Here is a 17,165-nt window from a genome sequence, read left to right as displayed (position 1 = left end):
CCTGAGATCGAGGCCTGCGTCAGGCTCTTTGCACGGCGGGGAGCCTGCTTCCCACTCTTTCTCTGCCTGCCTCTCTGCCTACTTGTGATCTCTGTTGAATAAATGAAGAAAAATCTTTAAAAAAAAAATTATCTCATACACTTCAACAGGAAAACGTGAAGAACCCAACAGATACACTGACAAAAGGAAGTGGGCAAGTCCCTAAAAGAGTAAAATAAAGCCAGTAATATGCAGGAAAATATCCAGCCTCACTAACTTTCAAAAAAATACAAATAAAACAGCAGGGAAATACTTTGAGTTAAAAATAAAAACCATAATAATACTTGGGGTTGGCCAGGATGTAGTTAAGAGGGGTGTATGTGTGTGTGAACACAGCTGGTGAGAGTGGAAATTGGATTAACTTCTAGAAAGCAATTTGGCAATATGTATCAAGGGCCTTTAAAATGTTTATACTCTTTGATTCAGTAATTCCACTTCTGGGAATCTATCCTATGAAAATAATCTGAAATGCGGGCAAAGGTTTATGCTCAAAGATATTCTTCAAAGTGTTCTTCTAAACAGTCTAACAACACAGTCCTTGACTAATGTTTAGATAAACGATGGTACCGATCACAAAGGATCGTAGACATTAAAAAGTGTCCTTACGGGGAATTTTTTTTTTTTTTAATGGGGAATTTTTAAAGCCTGGAAAAACCTTGTGATATAACCTAATTATTTTAAGGCCTATATACATATGATACAACTATGCACATTTGGGAAGCGTAAGCCAAAAACATTAATGAGAAACCTACATTAAAAATGCTGGCCTCTGGGCGGTGGAATTCTGGGCATTGTTTTTATTGCTTTTTACCCTGGTTTCAAACTTTTGATAGTAGACCTATATTTTTCAAATGAAGGAAGGCAAAGGAAACTAGGAGACATATTCAGGGAATGACAAGCAACTGCTTCACGTGGCACGCACGTGCTCACAGTTCTACACGTAGTGAAACGGAAGGACTGATCGCAAGGTGTGAATCCAGCATGACACGATTTGGGTCGGGAGGGACTTCACAGATTTTTTTTATTTCACTCATGTTGTCTTTGGTAGCGCTGGGAGTGAGGGGAATAAGATCCTCGTTATGTAATGGTCCCATAGAGGGCATAAGAAGAAAAGGTTTGGGAAATCACCAAGCAAGATCAAGGAGAATTTTTTGTCATTATCCTAAATGTCCTTGCGCTGAAGGAGGGGCAGAGAGGACAGGCAGGGTGGCCAGCAGGCAGGGCACAGCAGTCTGCCTTTAGGAGCCGCACCCAGCTGGAGGCCACATGCCTGGCACTGCCTTTCACCCTCCCTTAGTTGGGACTCACCCCTCATAATTGGGAACGACAGAGCTGCCCTGTCCTGGTGGTTATAAGGTTTGTGCACAAGTGGAGAAAGTGCCTGGCGCTGTGCTCGGCAGGGAGCTGGTGGGTGGTGTAGGACACCAGGTGTCCTTGCTGGGCCCCTGCTTCCGGGGACCAAGACCATAGCCGTCCCCAGCCAGTCCGCCTCCGTCAGGGTTTCAGGGAGCACACCCCTCCTCCAGCTCTGCCAGGGTGGGGAGACTGCACTTTCTGGGGACTGGCACCAGTTCCCTAGAAGCACCGTGTTGCCCAGCTTCCGAGATGCCAGGACTCACAAGTCCTATGCAGGATTAAAGCGATAAAATGAATTTGGCATTTTACCTTTGAAAATGAGCATCGTGTCTCCCGTCGTTCCTTCTGTATTTTGATCCTGGGAGCTGAGTATTTGGAACTCGGAGGGGTGGGGTGGCTTTCCATGGTGCAGTCCCCTGCCCTTGGATCAGGAAGGGATTTTGAGGGAACATTGTCTCCAGCTGTCTCAAGGTACAGGGATGGAGAGGGTGTGGGAAGGAAAGGCAGAGATGTCTAGCCCAGGGAACCACAAAACACAGAACAAGCTAAGGAACAGAGGGGTCCATCTAAAGCCACACGGGGCCTCCGCTGACTGAGCCCATGGCTGCAGCTGGCACCGGTGTTAGCGGTGTATTCACCTCCCGGGGATGCTATGACCGACAACCTAGTGGCTTAAAACAATACCCATTTATTCTCTTCCGGTGCTGAAGGGTGGAAGCCCGAAATCAGTTTCAGTGGGCTCAAGGAGCAGGGCCGGCTCCTTCTGGAGGCTCCAAGGGAGAAAGGGTTGTCTCACCTTTTCCCACTTCTAGAAGCTACCTGTGTTCCAGATGCTTCTAGAAGCTGCCAGCTCCTGACACCTTCCTCACATTTCTCCAGACTTGCTCCCATGATCACATGTACAGCTTCTGTGACTCTCTTGCCACCTTCTTCTAAGAACCCTTGTGATCACACCTGGGTAATCGGGTACTTTCCCCATCTAAAGACCTTTATCTTGGTCACATCACCAAGTCCCTTTGATCATATAAAGTAATATTCACAGGTTTTGGGGATTAGGATATGGATCTCGGTGGGGGGTGGGTGTTACTCTTGGTTTTACTGCAGGCAGGTAACCTCATGTGCAGGCTTTTCACGAACGTTCCTGGAGCCAGTCACCGGTGAGGGCTGTGGAGACAACACACAGACACCCAACAATGTGGTGAAGAAGATGGGGCCATGCACACGTGTTCTAGAACCAGGGGGCATGGAACCAACACCCAATAAGGCTCGAGCTAAGGGCTGTTGGAGAGACAGAGTGAGGTGAGACAGGAAAGGAAACTGGGACGCAGAGCACAGAAGACCTTGAAGAGCAGGTTGGAGAGTTGGGATGTGAGTCCCTGGAGGGCCTGTGATTCCCATGCCTGGCAGTTACAGAGAAGCCCCAGTGAGGCCAGGGACCCATCTGACAATGGGGGCGACCATGTGGCACCCACTAACAAACTGAGCCTTATCCGAGCTGACCTGTGAAAGAGGCCCCGAGGCACTTCCCGCGCTCCCCTTCCGTGAGACGGAGAGAGCAGCTTTGCAGTCTGACGGGCTGGGTCTACACCCCTCTTACCAGCCCTAGGGAAGTCACTCCGCTGCCCTGACTCAGTTTCCCCACTTAGGAAAGGGCACTCTTAAGACTTGCCTAGCCTCTTCACAGAGCCAGATGTGCTGAGGTGCACAGCAGACTCTAGAAGTAAACAGCCTGGACTTGATGTTAGTTTCAGCGGGAACTGAAATGAACCAGAAAATCACGGCACTCCAGATAGTAAAGATGATCTAACCTGCGCAGTCCCACCTCACAATCAGCTGGGAGGTTTTACTGAGATAAAATCTAATAAAAGGAAGTCTAATCTCACAGCCAGGGTTGGAGAAGCCCACCCCTTATGTAAAGCTCAGAGAGGCTGTGGGACTCGGCCAAGTGGCGGGGGGGGGTTACCCTCTCACCCACCCAGCTGAGCATTGAGGGGGTGGGATGGGGATGTAGAGACTGCAAAGGCACCAACCATCATGAGGAGAGAGCAAGAAAAGAGGACAGAGTAGAAGGCCACCAGATGTGGGGGTGAAACCAGGTGGGCCCTGCTCCACAGGAGCCATAGTTTTCCCATCCCACAAAAACCAAGAGCTGGAGGGCAGGAGATACCCTCAGACACACAAGCCAGACCCTTGCTAGGTGATCTCTAGGCAAAGGCCCCCATTTAGAGGGGCAGCCTGGTGCAGGCCAACTTAAGCCTGGTTCTCTGGGGTGAAAGGTTAATTCACTATCATAACCCCTTTGTTCTCGATACAGAAATAATGGCTAATATGTTCAATTGCTCCTTCTCCCTTCTGCCACTGGATAATGTGATTTATATGAGATTTATGATTTATATAAAAACTCCAGAATGGACTTGAGAAATATCATCAGAATCCCTCCTTTAATAGATGGGGAAAGAGAGGTCTGGACAGAGAAGGGATAGGGTCAGCCTCACTCAGCTGGTCCAACACTAGAAAGTGCTGCATGTTTCTAGCATTATTCCAGTGGTGAACCTGGGGTCAAGAACATATGGGAGATACACTGGGTCAGATACACAACAAATCTGACCTTGCAGGTAGAGCTGTCTGTGTGCAAATGAGACTTGACCCACAGGCTCTCCACCTGGCACACTGAAGCCAGGGGTTGAGGACCCCAGAGTGTTGAAGGAACGTGGACCAAACCTAAGGCCACTCTGCTAGTCACCATCACTAGAAAGTGAGGACCCCCAGGGGGCTAGGGGATGGGGTGTAAAGGCTTTAACATCCTCTCAGCCTCCTGGTGTTGGCCCTGCATGTAACCGGATTGAGATGTGGGCATCCCAGTAGGATGCAACAGGGCTGAGTAAAGCTGTCCCAGAGCCTTCCCACAGGGCCATCCAAACTAACCAAGAGCCTGTGTCTCTGTGTGCTCTCCAGGAACATCCCCGGGCTCCAAGATGGCCTTGCAGAGCTCCTTCACCTGCTGGAATGGGACTGTCCTCCAGCTCGGGCAGGCCTGCGACTTCCACCAGGACTGCGCCCAGGGAGAAGATGAGGGCCAGCTGTGCAGTGAGTAGATGGGGGTGCCCCACCGCCCCAGCCCAGCCCACGCCTACAGCCCCTTGCCCCCATCACCCCAGGCACATGAGCTTGGACACCTTTCCTCACGTTCTGTGCCACGCGCGTCCTCTCAGTGGTGACTTCCAAAAGCTACATAGTCTTCAAGAGACAGAGCTGAGTTATGACCCAAATAAGATCTTGTAAATTATGCTGGCAGCATCCTCGTGGCATAGAGGAGATGTGCACCATAAAGCCTGACTCAGGAACATGACATTAGAAGCCCTCTATACCCACACTCCCCTCCCTCTTCAGTCTTTCTCTTCCACCGCCCACCTGGCCCTCCCATCCACCCAGGCTTCCATGTGCCCCAGCGCCAGGGTCAGACCGCTTCTCCGTGGCTTTGCTTGTGCAGTACCCCTGGCCCAGAAGGCCCTTTCCTTCTCTGGTCACATCTGCTCTTCCAAGACTCACCTCTAGGGCGCCTGGGTTGCTCAGTGGGTTAAGCATCTGCCTTCGGCTCAGGTCAGGATCTCAGGGTCCTGGGATCGAGTCCCGTATTGGGCTCCCCGACTCAGCAAGGAGCCTGCTTCTCCCTCTCCCTCTGCCCCATCCCTCCACCACTCATTCCCTCTCTCTCTAAGAAATAAAAAAATAAAACCTTAAAAAAAAAAAGACTCCTCTCCAGAGTCAATCCTTCTGGGAAGGCTCTTCTGATCATTTCCACAAACATCTCCCCAATACAGACAGTCGTTTCTTCTTCCTCTGCTCCCCTCCATGTGCTGCATCCATGCATCCCCCCATACATCCATTATTTTTCTGCTAGCAGTTTTTAGAACTATAATTCATATACCATTCAACTCACCCATTTAAAGTACACACTTCAGTGTTTCTTAGTCTGGCCACCATCACCACAATCTAATTTTAGAACATTTTTATCACTTCAAAGGTAACCCCGAGCCATCTTTCCTCGTTTCCCTCCAATCTCACCTAGCCCTAAGCAACCCCTAATCTACTTTCTGTTTCTATAGATTTGCCTATTTGGGGCATTTCATTTAAGCAGAATCACTCGGTTTGTATTCTTTTGTGGTTAACTTCTTTCACTGGGCGTCATGTTTTCAAGGCCCATCCCTGTTTGTCCTGTGTAAAACTTCCTTCCTTTTTACTGCCAAATACTGTTTCTGTGTACGGCTACTCATCTGTTCGTCAGCTGATGTCCATTTGCATTGGTTCTACTTTCTGGCTATTACGAATTATGCGCTTTGAACACCCAGGTACACATTTTTGGATAGATAGATACTTTCATTTCTCTTGGGTATCTACCTAGGATTAAATTGCTGGGTCAGCTCTGCATTTAACACTTTTAAAAACTTCTAGGCTGTTTTCCAAAATACTTAGGCCATCTGACCTTCCACCAGTAACGTATAATGCCTCTAATTTCTCTGCAACCCTGTCAACACTCATTGCGATGTCCTTATTTGTGCCAGGCTAGCGGGTATGCACCCCTTCCATTTCACAGAGGTGGTTTCCACGTCTGTCTCCCTCTCTGTGGGCAAACTGAACCTGGTACCCTCCCCCATACCAGTATCTCCTGGCACGGCATGGGGGTCACTAACTATTTGTTGATTTAACATGACTAAATGAGTTGGGAAATTTGGTCCCCATAGACAAAAACCAATTGCTGAGGTCAGCTGGGGACAGTTAGACTCCCAGGCTAGTGCGCACTCCACCTGAATCCGGTGTTCTTAGCAGTGGCCTGGCTCGGAGTATACACACGTGTACCAGGGGAACCACAAATACTTAGAAAACCCATACATTATGAGCTAGAAAATGTACTAGAGCCTACAGCAGAGATGAATAACACAGGCCCCGTCTTCAGAGTGCTGAAAATCCAGCACAGTCACAGGGAGGAAGACCGCAGAGTCGCACTAGGGAGCGGGTGCATGCCTGGGGTACGATGGGGCCCAGACACAGGAGCAAATGCCTAGCCTCCCAGATACACTGGCCCTAAGACACTGTGGCCTGCAAAATGACTTTAAAAATTAATGGTATCCCTCACATCATCTGGAAGACAGATTTTTTCCCTTGGGGGGAGTCAAGGATTTATTTATTTTCTTTTAAATGAAGCAATAAGGAAAATCCATTTTTCAACTTGAAAACTTCCTTTTCATATAAAACTTCCTAATGAAGTTTTCTGGTCATGATGGAATTGTGGCTGTTTAGATAAAACTTTAGTCAAGACTTGCAGGTAAGCCCTTTGTTTATCCCACACTGGTCCTGGCCTTTCTCACAAAGCTCTCAACTATGCATGTGAATCAAAAGGAAGCCAGCCCACCCACGTTGCCCTGGGCAGGGGTCTGTGTGTGTCTCTCTAGTTATTGGTCCCTAAAGAATTTCCAGCAGTGCATCTAAGCTGTGTGATTTTGTTTTTCCCTTTTTAAAGGGAAAACCCACTTTGATACCCACTTCCCAGCTTGGGCACAGGTCAGGACTGCCATACCCTGATTTACAATTGGGAAAACAAAAGCACAGAGAAGGTAATTGATTTGTTCAGGGTCACACAGCATGTCAGGAACAGAACCATGATTAAAGCACTGAGTCTGTGGGATCCAGCCCATTACTGTGGGCTCAGGGCATTTTCTTACCTTTCTGGGCCCGCCATTAGTGGATTTCCAGGGCCAGCTCCAAGCTTGAGGACAGCCTATCTCCTGTATGGAGGGCAAGTTCCTAGGGCCCAGAGGCCTTTCCAGCCACACTTGAAAAGCTGCTCTGACCAGCTCTCAGAATGACAGCTCCACCCTGGAGGATCCCCCCACTGAGTTCTTTGCTACAGAAATCAGTTGCTAGGAGGAGAAGTTCAATTCAGAAGGAGGGTTATTTCAATCTTTTTCTCCTCTGATCTTGGCAGTACTCTTAGCAAATATCCTTTTCCTTTTTAGCGTGCCCCATTCTCTGTGGCATCATTGCAGTTTTCCCTATCACATTGATTGATGTTGATTCTAGAAAACATCCCCATAGGGAAGAAAAAAATGATAATGACGGCAATGATGATGATGATGACGACGATGGCTAACATTTATTGAACATTTACTGTGTGCCAGGAACTGTCCAAATACTTGTCATGTATGAACTTATTTTGTCCTCAGAATAATCCTATGTGATACTATTATACCCATCTTAGAGATGAGGAACCTCAAGTCCATGAAACTGTTAGCCAGTGGCTGAGCAGCAGCTCAGACCCAGTCTGAACCACTGTGAACCAGACTCATTTGTTATATGAGTTTCCAGTGGTTGGTTGTACCAAGCACAACACTAGCTACATATCCACCCAGGAAGAAGGGGAGGAAGGGAAAAGTCAAGGAGGGTCCAGAGCTCTGCCACAACATTCTTCTGTGGGGAGAAGGGGGCTCAGATCCTCTCCACCCTCTGGGCCTATTTCCTCACCTGTAATATAACCTATAACATGATGCCCGCTGATGTGTTGATGTTTGTGTTGCATTTAGGACAATGGTCTTGACATCACCTGGTCCTTCCCAGCTAGTCTGGAACCTGTTAGAATGTCTTCTCTGAGAAAGTGGTCACCCAAACCTTGTTGGTAATGTCCAGTTCTAAGGAACCCCCATGAGTGAGGGTCACTAATCTCTGGCCAGGGTAGTCCACTAAGAGCTGCCATCATTGAAATTTGGAGGGGAAAGTAGGTTGGATCCCATGAACTCCCAGTCTTAACTCCCCATACTTGCTCCAGAAGGAAGTCCACACATGGCTTTATTCAGATAATCACACTCAATCCTGAGCACCACTGCAAGCCAGGACAAAGAGGGTACCTAAAGTGCAGGTGGCATTGCCTTTGCCTTCCTGCATCCATCATGAACATGTCCATTCACATCACATCCTCCAAACCACATACCACATGCCATCCTCCTTCCCTCCTTCCACTTAAACATTGCTGATCCAAGTGAGGTATCCCAGAATTCAGGAGCCCACCAAAGGATGTCTTCAGGGTTCCCTGTGTATCAAGCCATAGCGTCAATGGCATGTGACTCACCAGAAAAGGGTCAGGATCTCCCCATTTCCTCCCCTAACGGGTCATTGACTCACTGAGTAATCCAGGCAGCTTGCTTCCCTCCCTGTACTCACTCATCTCCTCTGTTTCGTGGGGACGCTCTTCCTGCCAGGCCAAAAAACAGTTTTTTAAAGTTTATTTCTTTATTGTAAAATAAAACATGTTGGCTGTAAAATATTTGGAAAATCTAGAAAAATACACAGGAGAAAATAACTATCACCCATAATCCTCTCAGACATTCAGAGATAACCATAATATGGTGATGTATTTCTTCTAGCATTTTTTTCCCATGACTCTATATTTTCAAGGAAACATATAACACATATTTATCAAAAATGTTAACAGAGCTGTCACACAGGAAGGAAGAGAAGTAGTGTCATTTGGCCTGGAGCTTACACTTGGCAGCTTCCTGCTGCTCCTGCTGAGGCCACATCTTTGTGACTCTCCCAATCTGTCTCTCTTACGCTGGAATCAGGTGTCATAATTGCCAAATGTTACAGGATTGATTGGCCCCCACGCAGGCTGATTTGGCCATCCAGCCAATGAAGTAAGAGGCTCCATTAGGGCAGTGTTTCTCGGCCACTAAACTGCATAGGAACCACCTGGAAAATGTTAGAAATGTGGATTCTCACTCAGCAGGTGGCGATGGGGGATACATGGCCTGAGAGTCAGCACTTCTAGCAGTTTCACCTGTGATGGGGAGGTGGGTGTGGCTGGTCCCTGCACCACATTTGGAGTAGAAAGGGGTTAGATGACTGAACCTATACCCATTTCATTCACCAAATAAGTATTTCAGTCTTACAGCGCACTGAGCTCTGAGTAGGCACTTGGGGTGAATGAGAGGAGAAGGCCATGAGTTGAAACCATTGGACTCAACTCTGTGCACCAACATTGTGCTCAGCCATTGGCCCTGGCAGTAGTGTTCCAAACCTGGCCTAATCCATCAAGGGTCTTTGTTCGGAAGCCCCCCACCCCACCAGCTTCCTTAGAAGTGGCTTCTCGTTGAGCACACAATGGGTTATGTTGGCAAGGACAGCAATCCTTTCCTCCTATACCCCCTCCCATCCTGAAAGGCTTTCGGGGTCACATAAATTGTCTGTTGACCCAACTAGTTCACCTACCTCCTCTCTCTTTATTCAAGCAGCCAAAAAGAAAGGGGCTCCCAATCCTGGCTCACCCTAGGTCTTAGGGAAAACCAGCACAACAATGGGCTTCCAGAAGGTGGAGAATGCCAGTGGCTTTCCTCTTTCCTGTCCAAGAAGGAAGGGATAGGCAGAAATGCCATGGGCATTTCCAGAAAGACAGCTGAGGGATCTGTCTCCACCCCCAGGACGGTGTTGGCTATTTCAGTTCATCCTCTGATGAGTCTCCTGCACCAGGAGTGATCGGCGATTAATAATGCCACCACCACTCTGTCCACGAACTCCGTCTGCTTACAGAACTCCACACTCTCTGCCTTATTTGACCCTCACAACAGCCCTGTGAAATAGACACTCATATCACCCCAGTGTACAGACGATGGAGCTACGGCTCTGAGGAAAAGAGGTGACTCACACAGTAGAATCCAGCTGGTTAGGGTTAAAGCCAGGTGTCCAGATCCCAGGACTGTTGAGGCTAACTGCTCTGTGTCTGCCACCTAAAAGGGGGAGGAGGGAGTGGTAAGCTGTGAATATTTCAACCCAGCCCTGCCTCCTCCTACTACCAGGAGCCATTGCCTGCTAGGATCTTCCTTCATGGTCCCTGGTTTAAAGCACACTTGTAAAGGACGCTTTATGGAAGGTCACTTCCAGCTACCAGTTAGTTTTTGCGAAAGAAGTGGATGTGGGGGTCCCTTGAGGGGGCATAAAAAATAAAACAGAAAGATCTCCTTAGCTTTTGGATTTTTAATCAGAGGAACATGCAGGGCTTGGGGGGAAAATGATTTCTTCAGGGGGGTATAAATGGGAAGAGATGCTCAAAGTCAGTGACAGCTGGTTTTAATTTATAATTCTGCCTCTGTGTGAAATGCACAGAGAATCAGGGGGAAATGAGTAATAATTCACTAAGGTGCTATCACAGCCAGGAAGCGTTTAGGGCCCTCTTTGTCAGCCTGCCATTGCCGGGAAGGCTGAGACAGAGGAAGGACACAGAGCATGGTGGGTCCAGCTAGAGCCCCTTTCCTCCTGCTCAGAGACATAGTCCTGCTCCTTCTTCCCAGCCTGGCCTGGGGCTGTTGGTGCAGTTGGTGGAATAGCCTAGAATGGCCCACTAGCTCTTCGGGACTGAGTGCCTTCCCTGCAGCCATTGTTTGAGCAAGCCACAGAAAGTGAGCTCTCTGACCCTCTTCTCCTTCCCTCCTCCTTCTGCAGGCACTTGGGAAATATATGGTCATAAAGCTGACTGTGGTCTTTTCAATGGGACCCAAGGTCAGCCTGATGCAGAGAAAAGGGTAACAGGGCCCTTTATGCTGAGCCAACAGATGATATAAAGGGGCCCTGTGGCTGGCATTGGTTGGCCAGGGTAAGGTAGATTAGAGCAGTAATAAACCAGCCCCAAATTTCAGGGGCTTAACATAACATTTACAGTATTTGTGCATCAAAGCGGTGGGGGCTCCACAGGATCTCTCGGGGCGCCAGGCTGGCAGGGGCCCTGTCATCAGACAGCAGCAGTCTTAGGAACAAGAGCTCCCCTTGGCCTCTTCAGCAGGGAGAAAGACTGAAGAATTGCATGAGGGGCTCTCTGCAGCCTCAATCCAGAAGCGACACACATCACTTCCATGCACATTTCATGGGCCAGAGCCACTCATGGTAGCTCCTGTCACTGGAAGAGAGGTGGGAGATAAAGGGGGGCAAGTAGAGAGTTTGAGCAATATGTTTCTCTGCAGACGGGAGTGATTGAGGGACCCAGCCAAGTCCCACCAACACTGCCACTGCCGCCATCACATTCTTGTCACTGTGTCGACCATCAGAAATGTATTCCAGTGCCTTCTCCCAGGGGCACATTCATAGTGAATCAGAATAAGGAGCACAGATTTAGAAGCAGAAGATCTGGGTTCAAGCCCAGCTGTGTTACTTACTGGCTGTGTGACCTCAGTCAGATTGCTTAACCTTCCTGAGCCCTTCTCTGTCACGTATAAAACTGGGTTATTTCCCTGCTACCGCACTATTATTATTATTATTATTATTACTATTTTATTTTCTGAAGATCACGTTTACATGTTAGGGACCGGGCCTTCTTTTCATTGTTATCAGTATGGTTAGCCATTGAGGGTCCGGCCTAGGAGCTGTAGTTGATGAAGATACTTGGGTCATGCCTGACTAATGTTAGTTGACATTAGCATCTTTTGCTTTCAGCAGTCCCAGAAATGACCGTGCCCTTGTGCTCTCCCTGCAGGTAAACTCCCTGCTGGTTTTTACTGCAACTTTGAGGATGGCTTCTGTGGCTGGACCCAGGGCACACTGTCACCCCACAACCCCCGGTGGCAGGTCAGAACCCTGAAGGATGCCCGGGACCAGAACCACCAAGGTACTGCTGCTCTCTTCCCTTCCCCCTGGTGCACCTCTGTCAAGACAAGAGACTTAGGGCCCTACCCCAGAACAGCTGGGCCTCCCCACCCCTGCAGGGCGAGGCCAGAGGCCTCCCAGAGCTTGCCTGGCGTGCTCGCTCACAATTCCCTCTTTAGACTTTCCGGGCTTCAGAATGATCAAATTAGGCCAAGGTAGATGTCACCTCTGATTCCCTAAAATAAGAACCTGGATGAAGGATTAGCTAAAAGATGAGAAGAGTGGCAACAATAGTAGTCATTCATTCATTTACTGTTTGTTGAGAACCTACTTTGTGACTGGCATGTATGTAACTCACTGAGAGGTGAGAAAAACCCTTGACCTTGTGTCATTGACCCAAGATCATGCCCTGGAAACCCAGCCCCACATCTGGTGCATTCCCTGGAGCCCAGCCTCCTTAGCCATATCCCCCATCCCGGCCCAGCTCAAGCTGGCAACTCCCACCTTCCCAGTGCCAGAGCCCAGCCTCCCTCTGCCCCTGCTGGGCTGCCAGAAGGAGAAGGCCTCCACACACTCAAGAGAAGGCCACCCACACCTGGGTGAGCTGATGCCCCGGGAGACATGGCTGGGGCATGGAATGAGGGAGGAATGAGGCCGGGGCCTGTGAGGCCAGCACAGCACCCAAATTGGGGCTGCTGGAGAGGCCGGACCACCCAGCCATGTCCCCAGCCTTGGGCTCTACCCAGTGGCTAGGCAGGATGGAGCTGGGGTCAGGGCCAAGGGCCCTCTCTCACCTTCTCTCCCCTGCATTTGTCAGCTCTTTGTGGAGCTAGAGCCCTGAACCAAATCCCTCCCTTTCCAAGTGAAGATCATACACCCTATGGATCCCTTTAAGAATTAATAATAGTAATAGTGAAGATGCTCAAAGCGTGAGAGAGGACAGTGTCTGGCGTGACCACCAGGGATGCCAGAGCCCATGCAGTCCTGTCCTTGGCCCTCAGAGCTAACTGCACCTGAGCAAGCTGGCTTTGGCCCGTGAGGAAGAAGACTGGGTTACTGCAGCCATGGAGACTTTCAGCAGGGACGAGAGCCCAGAGTTTCTACTTCCCCTCCCGGCCTCCTCACCGTTCAGCATCACCTCAGCACCTTGTGGAGGAGAAGATAACAGAAATGGGGCTCAAAGCAAGACGTGATCTTCATGTCTCTACTCTCAGCTGCGTAGCCTCCCTTGGCACCCATAGCAAGTGGGTGACATACGTCTAGGGACAGGGCCTTCATGACTTCCTAAAGTCATCCCTTCCATTGATGGCTGCAATAAAAGACCAGTCTTCCTTTCTCAGAGATAAGCTTCACCTCCCTATAAATTCTACTTATGGATCATACTTTCTGTTTCCTGGAGCTCCTCGGAACTCTACTCTTCCCTTTCTCACCAAAGAAGCCCCTCAGATATTTGAAGACACTGCTTGTGTCTTTAACGCTGGGGGCCTTTCTCTCCCTAGTCACAGGTTCTTCCTCAAGGATGGGCCACATGCGTTCTAGGATTTCTGGCCTGTCTTGGATACTCTGCTCTGTGCCCACTTGAATTTGTTACTTAGTAGTAACCCCAAAACAGACTTTACTAAGAGAGAAAAGCAGAAGTGAATAACGTCATATGTAGGGTTTTGTGGGATAAAGATTTCAGGAGCACCATGGCACCCATTTCCATAGCACTGACCACCCGAAATGCTCTGTAGTCCCTGAAGGTTTCCAGATGCTTCTTCCCTACCATGTGGGGTTGGGAGCTTGTGTTCTCCCAGGTTTACAGACGGATCATTGAGAAAACACAAGCAATAGGACTTCCTCATCAGGTCATGGGGCACAGGATGACCTGGTGGAAGAGAGTGAAAGTCGTGGAGACCAGTGGAGGGCAAAGGGTTGGCAGGGCCAGAAATGGGAGGGGTGGGGGTGGGAGAGTCCAGCGTGCTTCAGGCTGCTCCTGGGCTATGGGCTAAAGCTGGTGACCTGGGAGATGAAAGGTACAGTAGCCCAGATGTATGATGCTGGGATACTGCAGGGCATTTGGAAACCTTTGCATGAGCCAAGTTTTGTTGACAGTGACAAGTAGACTGCCTTATCCATTGGACAACAGAAAGCTGTGTCCTCAAAGATGTTCCAAGTCTAGAGAAGAATGATGCAGAGCCCATTAACCCTGCACCCTGAGGCACTTCAGTGCAGGAAGACAGTGTGTTTCTGACACTTTTCCTCTCTGCCCCAGGCCATGCCCTGTTGCTCAGCACCATGGACAGCCCTACTTATGAAAGTGCTACAGTGACCAGCGTGACGTTTCCCGCCCCGATGAAGAACTCTCCGTGTGAGGCAAGTCTCAATGTTCCCCTCATTCTTGGACTGGTCCTCCCACCCCTAACCTTGGGTACTTCCAGCCGAACTCATAAGCAAAGTAGCCTGAGTAGTAGGGCTGCTTATTCTCCTGGGGAGAGAACAAGATGGCATTTTGGTCATCTTTGACACAGAGGGCATACACCAACACGGTGAAGTCCTATCTGCAGAGAATCTGGCCTTAAACACCCACACGCACCCACACTGGACTCTTTGCAGTGGGGTCTCGATTGAAGCAAACCCAGAAAGTATTTCCAAGGCATAACATGGGAGGGTAACAGTGATCTACAAAACAGTGATCTACAAAAGACCTTCTGCAAAAGCCTTTTCATAAACATCAAGCTCTTGTGATACATTTCAAATTTTATAGAGCATCAAAAGTTTGATCTACGTAAATTTCACTAAGATATGGGTGGCATTCAGTATGGTACCTCCAAAGCCACTGGCCTGAATGGTTCCTGTAGCTGTAACATCTTTCATGTGTGGACTGAGGGGCTTGACATGTTTTTTTTAGCTTAAGGTCATCATCTCTAGAGAGCAAGAAATGTGCTTAGACCCAAACGTGGCCCAGTGATTAAGCTCATGGACTCTGGAATCAATTGCCTGAGTCCAAGCTATGTTCCACCACTGATCAGCTGTACAGTTTATTTGGGAAGTTAATAACCTTTCAGGGCCTCAGTTTTCCCACATGGAAAGTGGGCACAATAGGAGTGCCTTCCCCACAGAGGAAAGGGTTAAATAGGTTAATATGTACTCAGGGCTTATCACATGGCACAAACTATTCATGACAGTAGTTAGCCAACAGTGCCTGGCACCCTGAGGAAACATAGGTAAAGAGAATGGGGAAGGAGGGAAAGGACATGAGCCAAAACCAGATTCCAAGTTCTCCGAGAGCTCTGCACACCTCTGCTTCTTTTGCAACGCCATCAACATCTTAAACTGAGTAGAAAGCCAACACGTACTTTAGATTTGGCCGGTCTTCTCTTTCTGGAAACTCACAGGAGAAATCCCTCCCTGGCTTTGTTTCAGGAATAGCTATGTGTCCCCTGAGCAATTTGTTTCCTTTCAAGCTGTGGCCTGTGTGAAACTGACCAGACTCGCTTCCCCTGCACCGGAAGCCCCGGGGAGATGTGGGGAGACAGGCTTCTGTCGCTCAGCGACACAGCTCAACTCAAGCCCTCCAGGCTTTTTGTGAGATACAAACCCACAGGCAAACACAAATAAGAATGGGAAAGACATATCCGTGGTGATTTGTTTTGTTTTTTTAATTGGAAGAATGGTCAAATTAAATCTGAGGTTCCCCTCTTAGTAAGCAAATAGGGGTTCACGGTGTGTAGTCTGTGACAGCCTTTCTCTTGGCTGGATTTTCTAGGCCAGCGTTTGGCCAATTTCTCCCCCTCTTCTAGTTAATGTTTCCTTACTAGATTTTATGTATCTCTGTTAGCCACCTTAAGTCCTTTTTGGAAGAAGTCAGGGCACAAATAAATAGATTCATTACGTGGAATCACATCGCTGACTGTGCCTCCCAGCAGACCCCCTGGAGGGAAGGCTTCCGAAGAGGGAAATCTAAATGAGGAGAGGTGGTTGGCCTTCCTGAGAGTTCAGGGAGATCCTTAAAAGCATTTGATTTTTTAAAATTTATTCTTCCGTAGATTTACAATGAGCCTAATTTTAGAGTAAGAAATGTCAAGGTTAAAAATGCTATTTTTCTAATACTTCATCATTTCCCTGATAACATTTGGTTGATCAATAGCTTAAACAGGTGTTTTGTTTTACTGGCCTGTTTTATTCTCCCTCTAGTCAAATTTGCTCTGGGCTATTTCTGCTATTTCCTGCCCTTTTCCAGAACTTGGCTCAGCAGGAGTAATGAAGGGAAGGTAGTGAGTACGTTCCATTCTTAGCACACAGCTAGTTCATATTCAGGTTTGCAGACCATTCATCTAGTGCTGATGGGTCCCAAATCCCCAGTGTTGGGGGAAATGTTTTCATCAGAAAAATAAACCAAAATAGAAATATGATTTCCAGGTTTGTAAGCCTTGCCATTTATTTTACTCAGATCCTAAATGCAGAAGGCGGCAAGTTGATTTCCTCCTCCCAGGTTGCCGAACATCAGTGACAGGGGATGGTGCATTGCTATGTGAACTGTGTGGGATTAACTCGCGGCCTTCAAACACCACTAACTCGAAAGGGGCCTTTGCTGGCCATGGGGACGGGTCCAGGAAGGGGACACGAGGCAGAGATGGGGGAAGGTCTCAGATGAGAGTTAAGCCCATGGGGGCCAAGAGGCTGGCCAAACTCCAGGGCTGACTCCCAGCACTGAGCATCTCCTCTAAGCGCAGACCAGTCCTGGAAGCCCTTGGGTCCTCCCAACTCTTGGGACTTGAAATAATTGCAGGATATCTCAAAACGCTTCCTCAAGAAACCTGACAACCATCAGTGGATCCCCGAAAGGGAGCTGACATTGTCACCTTCTGTGCATTTCCTTGAAAATCTAGATATAACCTGACTAGGTAGGCCTCTGTTTCTCCGGTCACCAGCACTTAGAAAATGCAATCATTGCGGATTCCTAGGTCTTACCCCAAGCCTCCCCGAGGACACCCCAGAGCGGGGCCTGGGAATCTATATTTTCCGAACCTCCTCCTCCCCCCACCCCCCGCCAGCGATCTGGAAGCACACTGACACTCGGAAATAATTGGCCAGAGATGCGCCTGCCAATTGTAACCGAAATTCATTCTGAGTCTGTGCAGACAGTTTTCCTCCACTACCTGTGATGT

General features: G+C 48.7%; 1 protein-coding gene across 1 annotated transcript in view; it reads left to right on the top strand.

The window, feature by feature from the left end:
* The window catches only part of ALK (ALK receptor tyrosine kinase), a 676,514-nt gene that overhangs the window by 544,641 nt on the left and 114,708 nt on the right, over positions 1-17,165 (top strand). The window contains exons 6-8 of the mRNA XM_047745310.1: positions 4,351-4,482; positions 11,906-12,037; positions 14,270-14,370. Of these exons, the coding sequence (XP_047601266.1) occupies positions 4,351-4,482; positions 11,906-12,037; positions 14,270-14,370 (365 nt within the window). The remainder of the gene's footprint in view (positions 1-4,350; positions 4,483-11,905; positions 12,038-14,269; positions 14,371-17,165) is intronic.

This window comes from Lutra lutra, chromosome 9, assembly GCF_902655055.1.
Source record: "Lutra lutra chromosome 9, mLutLut1.2, whole genome shotgun sequence".
Classification (NCBI taxonomy): domain Eukaryota; kingdom Metazoa; phylum Chordata; class Mammalia; order Carnivora; family Mustelidae; genus Lutra; species Lutra lutra.
This window is presented reverse-complemented; position numbering and strand designations above follow the sequence as displayed.